This window comes from Rhinopithecus roxellana, chromosome 1, assembly GCF_007565055.1.
Source record: "Rhinopithecus roxellana isolate Shanxi Qingling chromosome 1, ASM756505v1, whole genome shotgun sequence".
NCBI classification, from domain to species: Eukaryota; Metazoa; Chordata; class Mammalia; order Primates; family Cercopithecidae; genus Rhinopithecus; species Rhinopithecus roxellana.
This window is the reverse complement of record NC_044549.1, coordinates 57,673,184-57,689,581: the sequence shown is the minus strand read 5'-3', so window position 1 is coordinate 57,689,581 and position 16,398 is coordinate 57,673,184. Positions and strand designations below refer to the sequence as shown.

At 47.2% G+C, this 16,398-nt stretch overlaps 1 protein-coding gene across 1 annotated transcript in view; it reads right to left on the bottom strand.

Moving 5' to 3' along the window:
- The window catches only part of SLC25A20 (solute carrier family 25 member 20), a 43,719-nt gene that overhangs the window by 2,875 nt on the left and 24,446 nt on the right, over positions 1 to 16,398 (bottom strand). The window contains exon 5 of the mRNA XM_010370197.1: positions 2,745 to 2,862. Within this exon, the coding sequence (XP_010368499.1) occupies positions 2,745 to 2,862 (118 nt within the window). The remainder of the gene's footprint in view (positions 1 to 2,744; positions 2,863 to 16,398) is intronic.

The window sequence follows — 16,398 nt, the reverse complement described above, 5'->3', positions numbered from 1 at the left end:
CAATTTATTTGCTTTCTAAACAGTAGTCTACAGTAGTAATTTATGTAGACTAAAAAAGCATTAAAAAGAAAAAAACTGCCAGGCATGGTAGCTCATGCCTGTAATCCCAGCACTTTGGGAGGCCGAGGCGGGTACATCACCTGAGGCCAGGAATTCGAGACCAGTCTGGCCAATATGGCGAAAGCCTTGTCTCTACTAAAAATATAAAAATGGGCCGGGCACAGTGGCTCATGCCTTTAATCCCAGCACTTTGGGAGGCCAAGGCGGGCGGATCACAGCCTGTCTGACATGGTGAAACCCCCATCTCTACTAAAAATACAAAAACTAGCCAGGCGTGGTGGCGCGCACCTGTAATCCCAGCTACTCAGGAAGCTGAGGGAGGAGAATCACTTGAACCCGGGAGATGGAGGTTTCAGTGAGCTGAGATTGCACCACTGCACTCCAGCCTGGGTGACAGAGTGAGACTCCATCTCAAAAAAATAAATAAATACAAAAATGGCCGGGCGTGGTGGCTCACATCTGTAATCCCAGCACTTTGAGAGGCCAAGGTGGGCGGATCACGAGGTCAAGAGATTGACACCATCCTGGCCAACATGGTGAAACCACATATCTACCGAAAATTAGCTAGGCATGGTGGCATGTGCCTGTAATCCCAGCTACTCAGGAGACTGAGGCAGGAGAATCACTTGAACCCGGGAGGTGGAGGTTGCAGTAAGCCGAGATTGAGCCACTGCACTCCAGCCTGGTGACAGAGCAAGACTCCATCTCAAAAAATAATAATAATAATACAAAAAATACAAAAATTAGCCAGGCCTGGTGGCACATGCCTGTAATCCCAGCTATTCAGGAGGCTGAGGCACAGGAATCACTTGAACCCAGAAGGTGGAGGCTGCAGTGAGCCAAGGTCGCACTTCTGCACTCCTGGCTGGGCAACAGAGCAAGACTCTGTCTCAAAAGAAAAAGAAAAAGAAAAAAAAAATCCCTACAGATATTTTTCTTTTAAAAATAGTATTATTATTATTTTATTTATTATTATTATTTTCTTTTTTTTTTTTTTGAGACAGGGTCTCGCTCTGTCACCCAGGCTGGAGTGCAATGGCGCAATCTCGGCTCACTGCAACCTCCACCTCCCAGGTTCAAGCAATTCTCCTGCCTCCGCCTCCTGAGTAGCTGGGATTATAGGCATGCATCACCACCCCTGGCTAATTTTTATATTTTTAGTAGAGACGGGATTTCACCATATTGGTCAGGCTGGTCTTGAACTCCTGACCTCATGATCTGCCCATCTCCCAAAGTGCTGGGATTACAGGCATGAGCCACCACGCCCAGCTATTATTATTTTAATAGAGACAGAGTATCACTATTTCACCCAGGCTGGTCTCCAACTCCTGGGCTCTAGTGATCCTCTCATCTCAGCCTCCCAAAGTGCTGAGATTACAAGTGTGAGCCACCACACCCGGCCCCCACAGATTTCTTGAATGCAGAAATGCCAAGCTTGGCACTAGACCCTTCAGGGATTCCTGAGAGGGTCCTTAGCAGCCACATCCTATTTGCAATAATCACTTTGCAGTTATGAGATGCTGCTCTGGGCCAAGCACTGGTGTAAGTGAGTACAAACACACATGATATAATTTCATTAAAGTTCCCTCAGCTGGGCTTCGTGGCTCACGCTTATAATCCTAGCACTTTGGGAGGCCAAGGCAGGTGGATCATCTGAGGTCAGGAGTTCAAGACCAGCCTGGCCAATGTAGTGAAATCCTATCTCTACTAAAAGTACAAAAATTAGCCAGGCATGGTGGCACACACCTGTAACCCCAGCTACTCAGGAGGCTGAGGCAGGAGAGTCGCTTGAACCCGGGAGGTGGAGGCTGCAGTGAGCTGAGACTGTGCCACTGCATTCCAGCCTGGTTGACAGAGCAAGACTCTGTCTCAAAAAATAATAATAAGGCCAGGTCCAGTGGCTCACACCAGTAATCCCAGCACCTTGGGAGGCCGAGGCGGGTGGATCACCTGAGTCCAGGAGTTTGAGACCAACCTGGCCAACATGGTGAAACCCCATCTCTACTAAAAATACAAAAAATTAGCCGGGCATGGTGGCATGTGCTTGTAATCCCAGCTACTTGGGAGGCTGAGGGAGGAGAATTGCTTGAATCTGGGAAGTAGAGGTTGCAGTAAGCCAAGATTGTGCCACTGCACTCCAGCCTGGGCAACAAGAGTGAAACTCCATGTCAAAAAATAAAATAAAAATAAGTAAAAAAATAAATAAAGTTCTCTCTGAGTGGAGACAGTCCATGTGGGCAACTGACATGCCCACAGTTATAAGCACAGTTGGTGTATCTGGCCTTCCTCTAAGCTGCCAGCTCAGGACAAGAGTGAGACTGTCTCTGCCTTTCCTACTGCCACTAAAACAGGACATACTTCTCAAAATCAGGGAGATGACCACTGTCCCCAAGTCACTCTTTCTTCCCACTCCTCCCCACAGCAGTGATTTCTATCTACTTGCCACTCCCTTCCAAATGTGATGCCATGACTTCTACCCCTGCAAACGCTTGGGAAAGATGGAAGGTCCCCTCATCCTAATCTATGTCCATGCTGGCCAGGATGAGACACTTACTGCCAGTATTCTCAGAGATGTGACATGCATGGTGCCGAGGTTAATCTGGCAATCCAGGCAAGACCCTCTGCGGCAGACCCACCTCAGGTGACCTCTCCAGGTGACCCCAAGTGGAGGCCTCAAAGGTTACCTCGCATAAGGGTAAGCACAGTCCCTTTGTAGATGCCTCGGATCCCAAACTCCTGGTACAGCTTCTTTGCACAGTCCAAGGTACCAGTGTACTTCGTTTCTCCTGAAGAAGCCTGAATCTGGGAGGGAGGAGAGGATCATTAAGTCAGAAACAACATCAGAGTCACAGGCCCAGCAGGTTACAGGAGACTACAAAGTAAGTACGGCCATTATGTGTTAGAGCAATGAAAGACTTCACTGTCAAATTGAGAAGTATTTGGAATGTGTGATCTTGGGGCAGGTACTATGAAATAAGGCTAGGTGAAAATATCAGAAAATATTCACATTGACTAGAAATAAAACCAACAGAAAATCTGAAAAACAAGTTGAGGAAGCCGGGCGTGCTGGCTCATGCTCATAATTCCAGCACTCTGGGAGGCCGAGGCAGGCAGGTCACCTGAGTTCAGGAGTTTGAAACCAGCCTGGCCAACATGGTGAAACCCTATCTCTACGAAAAATATAAAAATTAGCTGGGCATGGTGGTGGGTGCCTGTAGTCCCAGCTGCTCAGGAGGCTGAGGCAGGAGAATTGCCTGAACTTGGGAGGCAGAGGTTGCAGTTAGAAAACATATTGTACCACTGCACTCCAGCCTGTGTAACAGAGTGAGACTCTGTCTCAAAATTTAAAAATAAATAAATAAAAAAAAAATAAGTTGAGGAAATCTGTCAAACACAATAAAGCTATTTGGAAGGTCTAAAAAGGAAGCAACAAATACTTTAGTCATTCATTTATTCCTTCAATAAATACGCCCTGAAGACCAACTGCATTCCAAGCCTACCTGGTCATGAGGCTTGGTTAAGAAAAGGTGAACGGCCGGGCGCGGTGGCTCAAGCCTGTAATCCCAGCACTTTGGGAGGCCGAGACGGGCGGATCACGAGGTCAGGAGATCGAGACCATCCTGGCTAACACCGTGAAACCCTGTCTCTACTAAAAAATACAAAAAACTAGCCGGGCGAGGTGGCGGGCGCCTGTAGTCCCAGCTACTCAGGAGGCTGAGGCAGGAGAATGGCGTAAACCCGGGAGGCGGAGATTGCAGTGAGCTGAGATCTGGCCACTGCACTCCAGCCTGGGTGACAGAGCAAGACTCCGTCTCAAAAAAAAAAAAAAAAAAAAAATACAAAAAACTAGCCAGGCAAGGTGGTGGGCGCCTGTAGTCCCAGCTACTCTGGAGGCTGAGGCAGGAGAATGGCGTGAACCCAGGAGGCGGAGTTTACAGTGAGCCGAGATCCGGCCACTGCACTCCAGCCTGGGCGACAGAGCGAGACTCCATCTCAAAAAAAAAAAAAAAGAAAAGGGAACAGAAAATTTCACTCAGAGCTCTAAGTGCCCAGACAGGGGTCCTGTACAGAGAGGGCTCCTATGCAGAGTCAGAGGAGGGCCAACGAGAGGCTCCTACCCTGTCTCTCAGAGCAAAGAACCTGGGGGTAGGCGGGGGTAATCCCAGGAAAAATCTGAAAGACAGCTCCGTGCAGATTCCACACGGGGATCCTGCTTGTTCAGCGCCAAGAGGAGTCAGAACACACTAGAGCATCAACCAAACAATAATTAAAGCTGGAAAGGGAATTCAACTTTAACAGTTCCAAGGAGAAACATTTACAAATATATAAACCAAATAGTTTTTTTACATACCAGGATTAACCAGTTAAAAAATAATAGAAAACGCTGGGTACGGTGGCTCACACCTGTAATCCCAGCACTTTAGGAGGCTGAGGTGGGCAGATCACGAAGTCAGGAGTTTGAGACCAGCCTGACCAACATGGTGAAACCCTGTCTCAACTAAAAATACAAAAATTAGCCAAGTGTGGTGGCGCATGCCTGTAATCTCAGCTACTCAGGAGGCTGAGGCAGGAGAATCTCTTGAACCCAGGAGGCGGAGGTTGCAGTGAGCCGAGATCGTGCCACTGCACCCCAGCCTGGGAGACAGAGCAAGACTCTGTCTCAATCAATCAATCAATAAAGGAAAGGGATCCCATTCAAAATAGCAATAAAGGCCGGGCACAGTGGCTCACGCTTGTAATCCCAGAAGTTTGGGAAGCCAAGGCAGGCGGATCACCTGAGGCCAGGAGTTCGAGACCAGCCTGGCCAACATGGTGAGATCCCCATCTCTACCAAAAATACAAAACTTAGCTGGGCATAGAGACAGGCACCTGTAATCCCAGCTACTCAGGAGGCTGAGGCAGGAAAATCACTTGAACCTGGGAGGCGGAGGTTGTAGTGAGCCGAGATTGCACCGTTGCACTCCAGTCTGGGTGACAGAGTAAGACTCTGTCTCAAAAAAAAAAAAAAAAAAAAAAGGCAATAAAATATATGTGAATTAAGCAATGGGCTTTGTATAAATAAAACTCTAACATATCTGAGGATTACAAAATAAGAGGTCAATAAAAAGAGTCCTAATTCTAGTTGGGAAAAATTTTCAATCAGAAAGATTTCTACTTTTCTAAAAATAATAAATTTAAGATAATGTCAATTGAGTATCAATGGGTTTTTTTGGTATAACTTCCCCAAAGGATCTGGACATATGTACCTGGTATGTCTGAGGAACAGAAGGAAGGTCATGTGATCTGAGAATGCTGGAGCCAATTCACAATGACCTTGGGGGCCACGGAGGATTGGGCATGGGAATAACATATTTACAGAATCCTATCATTGTTATGTATGTATAGACTGTAAGAAGGGAAACAAGTAAAGAGGCCCTCACTGTCATCCAGGACAGTGATGAAGGTAGCCTGAAGCAGTATGGCCACAATGGAGATGGTGTGAAGGGATGGATTTGGTATAATGTTGAAAACCAGCATAATTGCTCAACAGATGGAATCTAAACTGTGGGAGAAAAACAGGAATTTAGGAGGACTCCTGGGCTATAAGTCTGAATAATTACAAGGATACTATTGTCATCAACTGAACTGAAAAATGCTGAGAGTAGAGGAGGTACGGGGAAGACCAGGAGTTCGGTTTTGTACATGATGACTTTGAGGCACCTATTAGCATCCACATAGAAATGTTGGATAAACTAGTCTGGAGTTCAGGAAAAGTCTGAGTTGGAGACATAATTTTTTTTTTTTGAGACGGAATCTTGCTCTGTCACCAGGCTGGGGTGCAGTGGCACGATCTCGGCTCGCTGCAACCTCTGCCTCCTGGGTTCAAGTGATTCTCCTGCCTCAGCCTCCCAAGTAGCTGGGACTACAGGCACGCACCACCACACCTAGCTAATTTTTGTATTTTTAGTAGAGATGGCCAGGATGGTCTTGATCTCTTAACCTTGTGATCCGTCCCCTTCAGCCTCCCAAAGTGATGGGATTACAGGTGCGAGATACGGCGTCCAGCCAGAGATATAAATTTGAGTCATCAGCATAAAAATGGTGTCTAAAAGTCATGAGACAAGGCTGGATGCAGTGACTTACTCCTGTAATCTCAGTACTCTGGGAGGTTGAGGTGGGCAGATCACTTGAGGCCAGAGGTCCAGACCAGCCTGGTCAACACGGTAAAACCCTGTTTCTAAAAAAAAAAAAAAAAAAAAAAAAAAAAAAAAGTCACCCAAAATTAGCTGGGTGTGGTGGTGTGTGCCTGTAGTCCCAGCTACTTGGGAGGCTGAGGTACAAGAATCACTTAAACCCCAGAGGCCTGGGTTGTAGTCAGCTGATATCGCACCACTGCACTCCAGCCTGGGAGACAAAGCGAGACTCTGTCTCAAAAAAAAAAAAGAAAAGAAAAGAACTAACCACTGAAGTGTAAAAGTCACCAGTGACCGGCTGGGCACAGTGGCTCACGCCTGTAATTCCAGAGCACTTTGGGAGGCCGAGGCGGGTGGATCACGAGGTCAGGAGATAGAGACCATCCTGGCCAACACGGTGAAACCCCGTCTCTACTAAAAATTAAAAAAAAAAATTAACCAAGCATGGTGGCGCGTGCCTGTAATCCCAGCTACTCGGGAGGCTGAGGCAGGAAAGTTGCTTGAACCAGGGAGTTGGAAGTTGTAGTGAGCTGAGATTGCGCCACTGCACTCTAGCCTGGCAACAGAGCAAGAATCTGTTTCAAAAAAAGGAAAAAAAAAAAAAGTCACTAGTGACCTTGATAAAACCATTTATTTGCAGTTGTGAGGCAAAAGCCAGATTGGAGCAGGTTTAACGATTAGAGAAGAAGAACTGGAAATGGCAGGTAGAAAAAAAACAAGAAACAGGCCGGTGTGGCAGCTCACACCTGTAATCCCAGTACTTTGGGAGGCCAAGGTGGGTGGATCATCTGAGGTCAAGAGTTCAAGACCAGCCTGACCAACAAGGCAAAACCCCATCCCTACTAAAAGTACAAAAATTAGCAGGGCTTGGTGGTGCGCACCTGTATTCCCAGCTACTCGGGAGGCTGAGGCAGGAGAATTGCTGGAACCTGGGAAGCAGAGGTTGCAGTGACCCGAGATCATGCCACTACATTCCAGCCTGGGTGAGAGAGCAACACTCCATCTCAAAAAAAAAAACAAAAAAAAACAACAAAAAAAAACAGAAACAACTTTTTCAAAGAGTTTTCCTGTAAGAGGGAGCAAAGTCATGTAGCATAGAAATTGGTGTGGAAAAGACTAGAGAGAAGTTTTTTTTTTTTTTTTGAGACGGAGTCTCGCTCTGTCACCCAAGCTGGAGTGCACTGGCCAGATCTCAGCTCATTGCAAGCTCCGCCTCCCGGGTTCACGCCATTCTCCTGCCTCAGCCTCCCGAGTAGCTGGGACTACAGGCGCCCGCCACCTCGCCCAGCTAGTTTTTTGTATTTTTTAGTAGAGACGGGGTTTCACCATGTTAGCCAGGATGGTCTCGATCTCCTGACCTCGTGATCCGCCCGCCTCGGCCTCCCAAAGTGCTGGGATTACAGGCTTGAGCCACCGCGCCCGGCCAGAAGTTTGTTTTTTTGAGACAAAGTCCCACTCTGCTGCTCAGGCTGGAGTACAGTGGCATGATTTCTGCTCACTGTAGCCTCAACTTCCTATGCTCAAACGAGCCTCCCACCTCAGACTCCTGAGTAACTAAGACTACAGAGGCATGCCACCACACCTATTTTTTTTTCTTTTTTTGAGACAGAGTTTCACTCTTGTTGCCCAGACTGGAATGCAATGGCGTGATCTCGACTCGCTGCAACCTCTGCCTCCCAGGTTCAAGCAATTCTCCTGTCTCAGACTCCTGAGTAGCTGGGATTATAGGCGCCTGCCACCACGCCTGGCTAATTTCTTGTATTTTTAGTAGAGATAGGGTATCATCATTTTGGCCAGGCTAGTCTTGAACTCCTGACCTCAGATGATTCACCCGCCTCGGCCACCCAAAGTGCTGGAATTACAGTTGTGAGCCACCATGCCTGGCCCACATCTGGCTAATCTTTCTATTTTTTTGTAGAGATGGGGTTTTGCCACATTGCCCAGGCATGGTCTCAAACTCCTGGGCTCAGGTGATCCATACACCTCAGCTTCCAAAAGCGCTGAACTTATAGGCGTGAGACACCATGCCCAAAGTTTTTTTTTTTTTTTTTTTTTTTTTTTTTGAGATGGAGTTTCGCCCCTGTTACCCAGGCTGGAGTGCAGTGGCGAGATCTCGGCTCACCACAACCTCTGCCTCCCGGATTCAAATGATTCTCCTGCCTCAGCCTCCCAAGTCGCTGGGGTTACAGGTATGCACCACCATGCCTGGCTTTTTTTTTTTTTGTATTTTTAGTAGAGACGGGGTTTCTCCATGTTGGTCAGGCTGGTCTTGAACTCCCAACCTCAGGTGATCCACCCACCTTGGCCTCCCAAAAGTGCTGGAATTATAGGCATGAGCCACCTCACCTGAAGTTTGGTTTTTTCTTTTCTTTTTTTTTTTTTTGAGATAGAGTCTTGCTCTGTTGCCCAGGCTGGAGTGCAGTGGCACGATCTCAGCTCACTGCAAGCTCCGCCTCCTAGGTTCATGCCATTCTCCCGCCTCAGCCTCCCAAGTAGCTGGGACTACAGGCACCCGCCACCATGCCCAGCAAATTTTGTTTTTGTATTTTTAGTAGAGATGGGGTTTCACCATGTTAGCCAGGATGGTCTCGATCTCCTGACCTCATGATCTGCCAGCTTCGGCCTCCCAAAGTGCTGGGATTACAGGAGTGAGCCACCACGCCCGGCCCAAAGTTTGTATTTTTAAGATGAAAAATGCAAGCATGTTTATGCCTTTATTCCCGATGAGAATGATCAAGTGGAGAGCAAAAACTGATGTCAGTGGCTGAGGGGAAAAAAAGAAAACAATGTCTGTGTCTGGGCAAGAGGGGATGGGATCCAGTGCACAAAGAGGCCTGGGATCAAGCAGGAGCACAGGTCATCCTTGATAGAAACAAGCAGGGCGGCCGGGCAGGGTCGCTCTTTTTGTTAGCCAGGCCGGGTGACACCTGTAGTGCCAGCTAATAGGAGGCTGAGGCAGGAAGATCACTTGAACCCAAGAGTTTGAGGATGCAGTGAGCCATTATCAGACCACTACACTCCAGCCATGCAGCAGAGCAGCAAACAAGCAGGGTGAGACTCTGTCTCCTAGAAAAAAGAGAAAGAGGCCGGGCGCAGTGGCTCAAGGCTGTAATCCTAGCACTTTGGGAGGCCGAGATGGGCGGATCATGAGGTCAGAAGATCGAGACCATCCTGGCTAACACGGTGAAACCCCGTCTCTACTGAAAAATACAAAAAAACTAGCCGGGAAAGGTGGCAGGCGCCTGTAGTCCCAGCTACTCGGGAGGCTGAGGCAGAAGAATGGTGTAAACCCGGGAGGCGGAGCTTGCAGTGAGCTGAGATCGGGCCACTACACTCCAGCCTGGGCGACAGAGCGAGACACCGTCTCAAAAAAAAAAAAAAGAAAAAAGAGAAAGAAGAAAAGAAGCCAGGCATGGTGGCTCATACCTGTAATTCCAGCACTTGAGGAGGTCAAGGTGGGCAGATTGCTTGATCCCAGGAGTTTGAAACCAGCCTGGGTAACAAAGGAAGAGCCTATCTCTACAAAAAAACTAAAAAATTAGCCAGGCGTGGTGATCATGTCTATAGTCCCAGCTACCCAGGGGCTAGGTAGAGAGGATCGCCTGAGTCTGGGAGATCAAGCTACAGTTAGCTGTGATCCTGTCTCTGCACTTCAGCCTAGGTATTGCCTCAAAAAAGAGGAAACAGGCTTGGCATGGTGGCTCTTGCCTATAACCCCAGCACTTTGGGAGGCCAAGGCAGATGATCACTTGAGGTCAGGAATTTGAGACCAGCCTGGCCAACATGGCAAAACCCAATCTACCAAAAAATACAAAAATTAGCCAGTGGTGATGGCATGAACCTATAGTCCCAGCTATTTGGGGGATGAGGCAGGAGAATTGCTTGAACCCAGGAGGCGGAGGTTGCAGTGAGTGAGCCAAGATCACACACCTAGGCAAGAGAGTGACACCCTGTCTCAAAAAAAAAATTTCTTAAATAAAACTGTCCCTATTTCCAAATGACATGGTTGTCTATGTAGGAAATCCCAAGGAATATTAAAAAAAAAATCATAGAACTGGCCAGGCGCGGTGGCTCAAGCCTGTAATCCCAGCACTTTGGGAGGCCGAGACGGGCGGATCACGAGGTCAGGAGATCGAGACCATCCTGGCTAACACGGTGAAACCCCGTCTCTACTAAAAAATACAAAAAACTAGCCGGGCGAGGTGGCGGGCACCTGTAGTCCCAGCTACTCGGGAGGCTGAGGCAGGAGAATGGCGTAAACCCGGGAGGCGGAGCTTGCAGTGAGCTGAGATCCGGCCACTACACTCCCGCCTGGGCGACAGAGCGAGACTCCGTCTCAAAAAAAAAAAAAAAAAAAAAAAAAAATCATAGAACTAATAAGGAAGTTCAGAAGGTTGTAGGATATAAGATTATACAAAAATCAATCGTGTTTCCCAAACAAGCAATGAACATGTGGACAAACAAAAAAAATTATAGTATCATTTACAACACCATTTTACAAGGCAAACAGAAAAATAAACACTTAGGTGTAAATGTTAAGAAAACCTGGCCGGGCGCAGTGGCTCAAGCCTGTAATCCCAGCACTTTGGGAGGCCGAGACGGGCGGATCACGAGGTCAGGAGATCGAGACCATCCTGGCTAATACGGTGAAACCCCGTCTCTACTAAAAAATACAAAAAACTAGCCGGGCGACGAGGCGGGCGCCTGTAGTCCCAGCTACTCGGGAGGCTGAGACAGGAGAATGGCGTGAACCCGGGAGGCGGAGCTTGCAGTGAGCTGAGAGCCGGCCACTGCACTCTAGCCTGGGCGACAGAGCAAGACTCCGTCTCAAAAAAAAAAAAAAAAGAAAAGAAAACCTGTACAGGGTTTATGTGCTGAAAACTAACTACACAATGCTGATGAAAGAAATCAGATTTCTTTTTTTCTTTTCTTTTTTTTTTTCTTTTGAGACAGTATCTCAACTTTGTCATCTCCTGGGTTCAAGCTATCTTCCCGCCCTAGCTCACCACGTAGCTGGGACTACAGGAACGCAACACCACGCCCAGCTAATTTTTTTTTTTTTTTAAGAGATGGGGTTTCACTATATTGTCCAGGCTGGTCTCAAACACCTGAGCTCAAGCGATCCACCTGCCTTGGCCTCCCAAAGTGCTAGGATGACAGGCCACCAAGTGTGGCCAGAAATCAGATTCCTTTTTTTTTTTTTTTTTTTTTTTTGAGATAGGGTCTCACTCTGTCACCTAGGCTGGAGTGCAGCGGCGTGATCTCGGCTCACTGCAACCTCCACCTCCCAGGTTCAAGTGATTCTCGTGCCTCAGCCACCAATGTAGCTGGGATTACAGACCTGCAACACCATGCATGGCTAATTTTTGTATTTTTATTAGACACAGGATTTTGCCAAATTGGCCAGGCTGGTCTCAAACTGCTGGCCTCATGTGATCCACCTGCCTCAGCTTCTCAAAATGCTGGGATTATAGGTGTGAGCCACTATGCCTGGCCAGAAATCAGATTTTTAAATAAATGGAAAGATATACCATTCTTCCTGGATTGGAGGATTCAAAATAATAAAGGTGTCAATTCTGCCCGAATTGATCTATACATTTAACATAATTCCTATCAAAATATCAGCAAGATTTTTCTAAATTTTCTAAATTATCCTACAATTTATGTGGAAAGGCAAGGGAACAGAAAATTGTTCTAGGAGGCTAGAACAATTTAAAAAAAAAAAGAGAATCAAGTGAGAGGAATAAGTCTGTTGAATTTCAAAGTTTATTATACATGGCTATAGTTATCAAGACTATGTGGTGTTGGTGAAGAGACAGACATATAGATAAATGGAGTAGAATAGAGAAACAAGGCCGGGCGCAGTGACTCATGCCTGTAATCCCAGCACTCTAGGAGGCTGAGGTGGGTGGATCACCTGAGGTCAAGAGTTCACGGCCAGCCTGACCAACGTGGAGAAACCCCATTTCTACTAAGAATACAAAATTAGGCCGGGCGCGGTGGCTCACGCCTGTAATCCCAGCACTTTGGGAGGCCGAGGCGGGCGGATCATGAGGTCAGGAGATCGAGACCATCCTGGCTAACACGGCGAAACCCCGTCTCTACTAAAAATGCAAAAAATTAGATGGGCGGCTGAGGCAGGAGAATGGCGGGAACCCGGGAGGCGGAGCTTGCAGTGAGCCGAGATCGCACCACTGCACTCCAGACTGGGGGACTGAGCAAGACTCTGTCTCAAAAAAAAAAAAAAAAAGAATACAAAATTAGCCTGGCATGGTGGTGCGTGCCTGTAATCCCAGCTACACAGGAGAGTGAGGCAGAATAGCTTGAACTCAGGAGGCAGAGGTTGAGGTGCGCTGAGATCACACCATTGCACTCCAGCCTGGGCAACAGAGAGTGAAACTCTATCTCAAAAAAAAAAAAAAAAAAAAAAAACAGAGAGAGAAACAGATCATACAAATATGCCCAATTGATTGGTTTTTTTTTGAGATGGGGTCTCACTCCTTCACCTAGGGGTTTAGTGTAGTGGCGCAATCCTGGCTCATTGTAGCCCTAACTTCCCGGGTTGATCTTCATACCTCACCACCCCCAAGTAGCTGGGACTACAGGTGCATACCACCATGCCCAGCTAATTTTTGTTTTGTTTTTTAAGAGATGGGGTTTTGCTGTGCCGCACAAGCTGGTCTCAGCCTCATGGGCTCAAGCAATCCACCACCTTGGCCTCTCAAAGTGCTGGGATTACAGGTGTGAACCACTGTGCCTGGCCTGCCCAATGATTTTTTTTTGTTTTTTTTTTTCTTGAGACAGTATTGCTCTGTTGCCCAGGCTAGGCTGGAGTGCAGTGGCACAATCTTGGCTCACTGCAACCTCCACTTCTCAGGTTCAAGCAATTCTCCTGCCTCAGCCTCCCAAGTAACTGGGATTACAGGTGCATGCCACCATGCCTGGCTAATTTTGTATTTTTAGTAGAGCCAGGGTTTTACCATGTTGGCCAGGCTAATCTCAAATTCCTGACCTCAAGTGATCCACCCATTTTGGCCTCCCAAAGCACTAGGATTACAGGTGTGAGCCACCGTGCCCGGCCCCCAGTTGATTTTTTAAAAGGTGTAAACAAAATTCAGTGGAATGAAGACAGTCTTTTCAATAAATGATATAAGCGGATGTCAAAGGTAAAAGAAAAAAAAAAAAAGAACTCTGTCCTACTACTCATATATTATACAAAAATTGGCCAGGCATGGTTGCTCACACCTGTAATCCCAGCACTTTGGGAGGCCAAGGCAGGAGGAATACTTGAGCCCAGGAGTTTTAGATTAGCCTGAACAACATGGCAAGACCCCATCCTTACAAAAAAAAAAAAAGGTGTTTAATTAGCTGTTTTTGGTGGCACATGCCTGTAATCCCAGCTACTCAGGAAGATGAGGCAGAAGGACTCTTTGAGCGCAGGATGCTGAGGCTGCAGAGAGCCATGATTTTACCACCGCACTTCAACCTGGGCAATAGAGTAACACCGTGTCTCAAAAACAAAAACAAATTGACTCAAATGAGGTCACAGGCTTGAATGTAAAACTAAAATGATAAATAAAACCTGTAGAAGGCCCGGATGCGGTGGGTCATGTCTGTAATCCCAGCACTTTGGGAGTCCAAGATGGGCAGATCACCTGACATCAGGAGTTGGAGACCAGCCTGGCCAACATGGTGAAACCCCGACTCTACTAAAAACACAAAAGCTAGCTGGGTGTGGTGGTGTGTGCCTGTAATCCCAGCTACTGGGGAGGTTGAGGCAGGAGAATCACTTGAATCTGGGAGGCAGGGGTTGCAATGGGCCAAGATCATGCCACTGCCCGCCAGCCTGGGCAACAGAGCAAGACTCCATCTCAAAAAAATAAAATATGCCAGGCGTGGTGGCTCATGCCTGTAGTCCTAGCACTTTGGGAGGCCGAGGTAGGTGGATCACTTGAGGCCAGGAGTTCAGGACGGGCCTGGCGGCTGGGCATAGTGGCTTATGCCTGTAATCCCAGCACCTTGGGAGGCCAAAGAGGGCGGATCACGAGGTCAGGAGATCGAGACCATCCTGGCCAACATGGTGAAACCCCATCTCTACTAAATATACAAAAATTAGCTGGGCGTGGTTGTGCATGTCTGTAATCCCAGCTACTCAGGAGGCTGAAGCAGGAGAATCACTTGAACCAGGGAGTCGGAGGTTGCAGTGAGCTGAGATCACACCACTGCACTCTAGCCTGGCGACAGAGCAAGATTCCATCTCAGAAAAAAAAAAAGACCTGCCTGGCCAACATGGAGAAACCCCGTCTCTACTGCAAATACAAAAATGAGCTGGGCATGGTGGTGTGTGCCTGTAATCCCAGCTACTTGGGTGGCTGACGCAGGAGAATCACATGAACCCAAGAGGCAGAGGCTGCAGCAAGGAGAGTTCGCACCACTGCACTCCACCCTGGGTGACGGAGTGAGATAATGTCTTGAAAATAAAATAAAATAAAATAAAACTTGTAGAAAAAAATATAAGAAAATCTTCAGGATCTAGGTTTAAGTAAAGAATTCTTAGACTTAGGGCAAGCGTGGTGACTCGTTCCTATAATCCCAGCACTTCGGGAGGCCGAGGCAGGTCAATCACGTGAGGTCAGGAGTTCAAGACCAGCCTGGCCAACATGGTGAAACCTTGTCTCTACTAAAAATACAAAAATTAACCAGGCATGATGGCGCATGCCTGTAATCCCAGCTACCTTCGAGGCTGAGGCAAAAGAATCGCTTGAACTTGGGAGGAGGAGGTCATGGTGAGCTGAGATCATGCCATTGCACTCTAGCCTGGGCAGCAGAGCAAGACTCCATCTCTAAATAAATAAATAAAAATAAAAAATTAACTCGGCATGGAGGAACACACCTGTAGTCCCAGCTACTTGGGAGGTTGAGGCGGGAGGATCACTTAGGCCCAGGAGATCAACGTTACATTGTGCTATGATCACACCACTGCACTCCAGTCTAGGCAACAGAGTGAGACCTTGTCCGGGGGAAAAAAAAAAAAAAAAAAAACTAAACTAGAGATACAACTACAAGAAAACTCAACAATTGCATTCCTAGGCATTTATCCCAGAGAAATGGAGAAATGAAGACTTACTTTCTGACAAAAGCCTCTGTATACAAATGTTTATAGCATCTTTATTCCTAAAAACCTCAAATTAGAAACAACACAGATGCTGTTAGGTGGAAGAATAGTTAAATTATGATAATCCATACCATGACTACTATTCAGCAATAAAAATGAATGCAGTATTCATATATGTGATAATCCGAATGAATCTCTAGAAAATTATGCTGAGGGCTGGGCATGGTGGCTCATGCCTATAATCTCAGCACTTTGGGAGGCAGAGGCAGGAGGATCACCTAAGGTCAGGAGTTCAAGACCAGGCTGGCTAACATGGTGAGACCCGCCTCCCCCCGCCGCCCAGCCCCCATCTCTACTAAAAATACAAAAATTAGCCGGACTTGGTGGTGCATGCCTGTAATCTCAGTTACTCAGGAAGCTGAGGCAGGAGGATCACTTGAAACCAGGAAGCGGAGGTTGCAGTGAACCGAGACTGTGCCACTGTACTCCAGCCTGGGCAACAGAATGAGACTCCGTCTCAGAAAAAAAAAAAAAAAAAAAAAAAATTATACTGAGTTTATTTATTTATTATTTATTTATTTTTGAGATAGAGTCTCACTCTGTTGCTCAGGCTGGAGTACAGAGGCACGATCTCGGCTCACTGCAATCTCCGCCTTCCAGGTTCAAGCAATTCTCTACCTCAGCCTCCCAAGTAGCTGGGATTACAGACGCCTGCTACCACGGCCGGCTAATTTTTGTATTCTTCATAGAGACGGGGGTTTTACCATCTTGGCCAGGCTGGTCTTGAACTCCTGACCTCGTGATCCACCCCCCTTGGCCTCCCAAAGTGCTGGGATTACAGGCGTGAGCCACCACGCTTGGCCTATTTATTTATTTTTTATTTTTATTTTTTGTTTATTTTTTCGCTTTGTCACCCAGGCTGGAGTACAGTGGCACGATCCTGGCTCACTGCAACCTCTGCCTCCTGGGTTCAAGCAATTCTCGTGCTTCAGCCTCCCGAGTAGCTGGGATTACAGGCATGCACCACCATATCCGGCTAATTTTTGTATT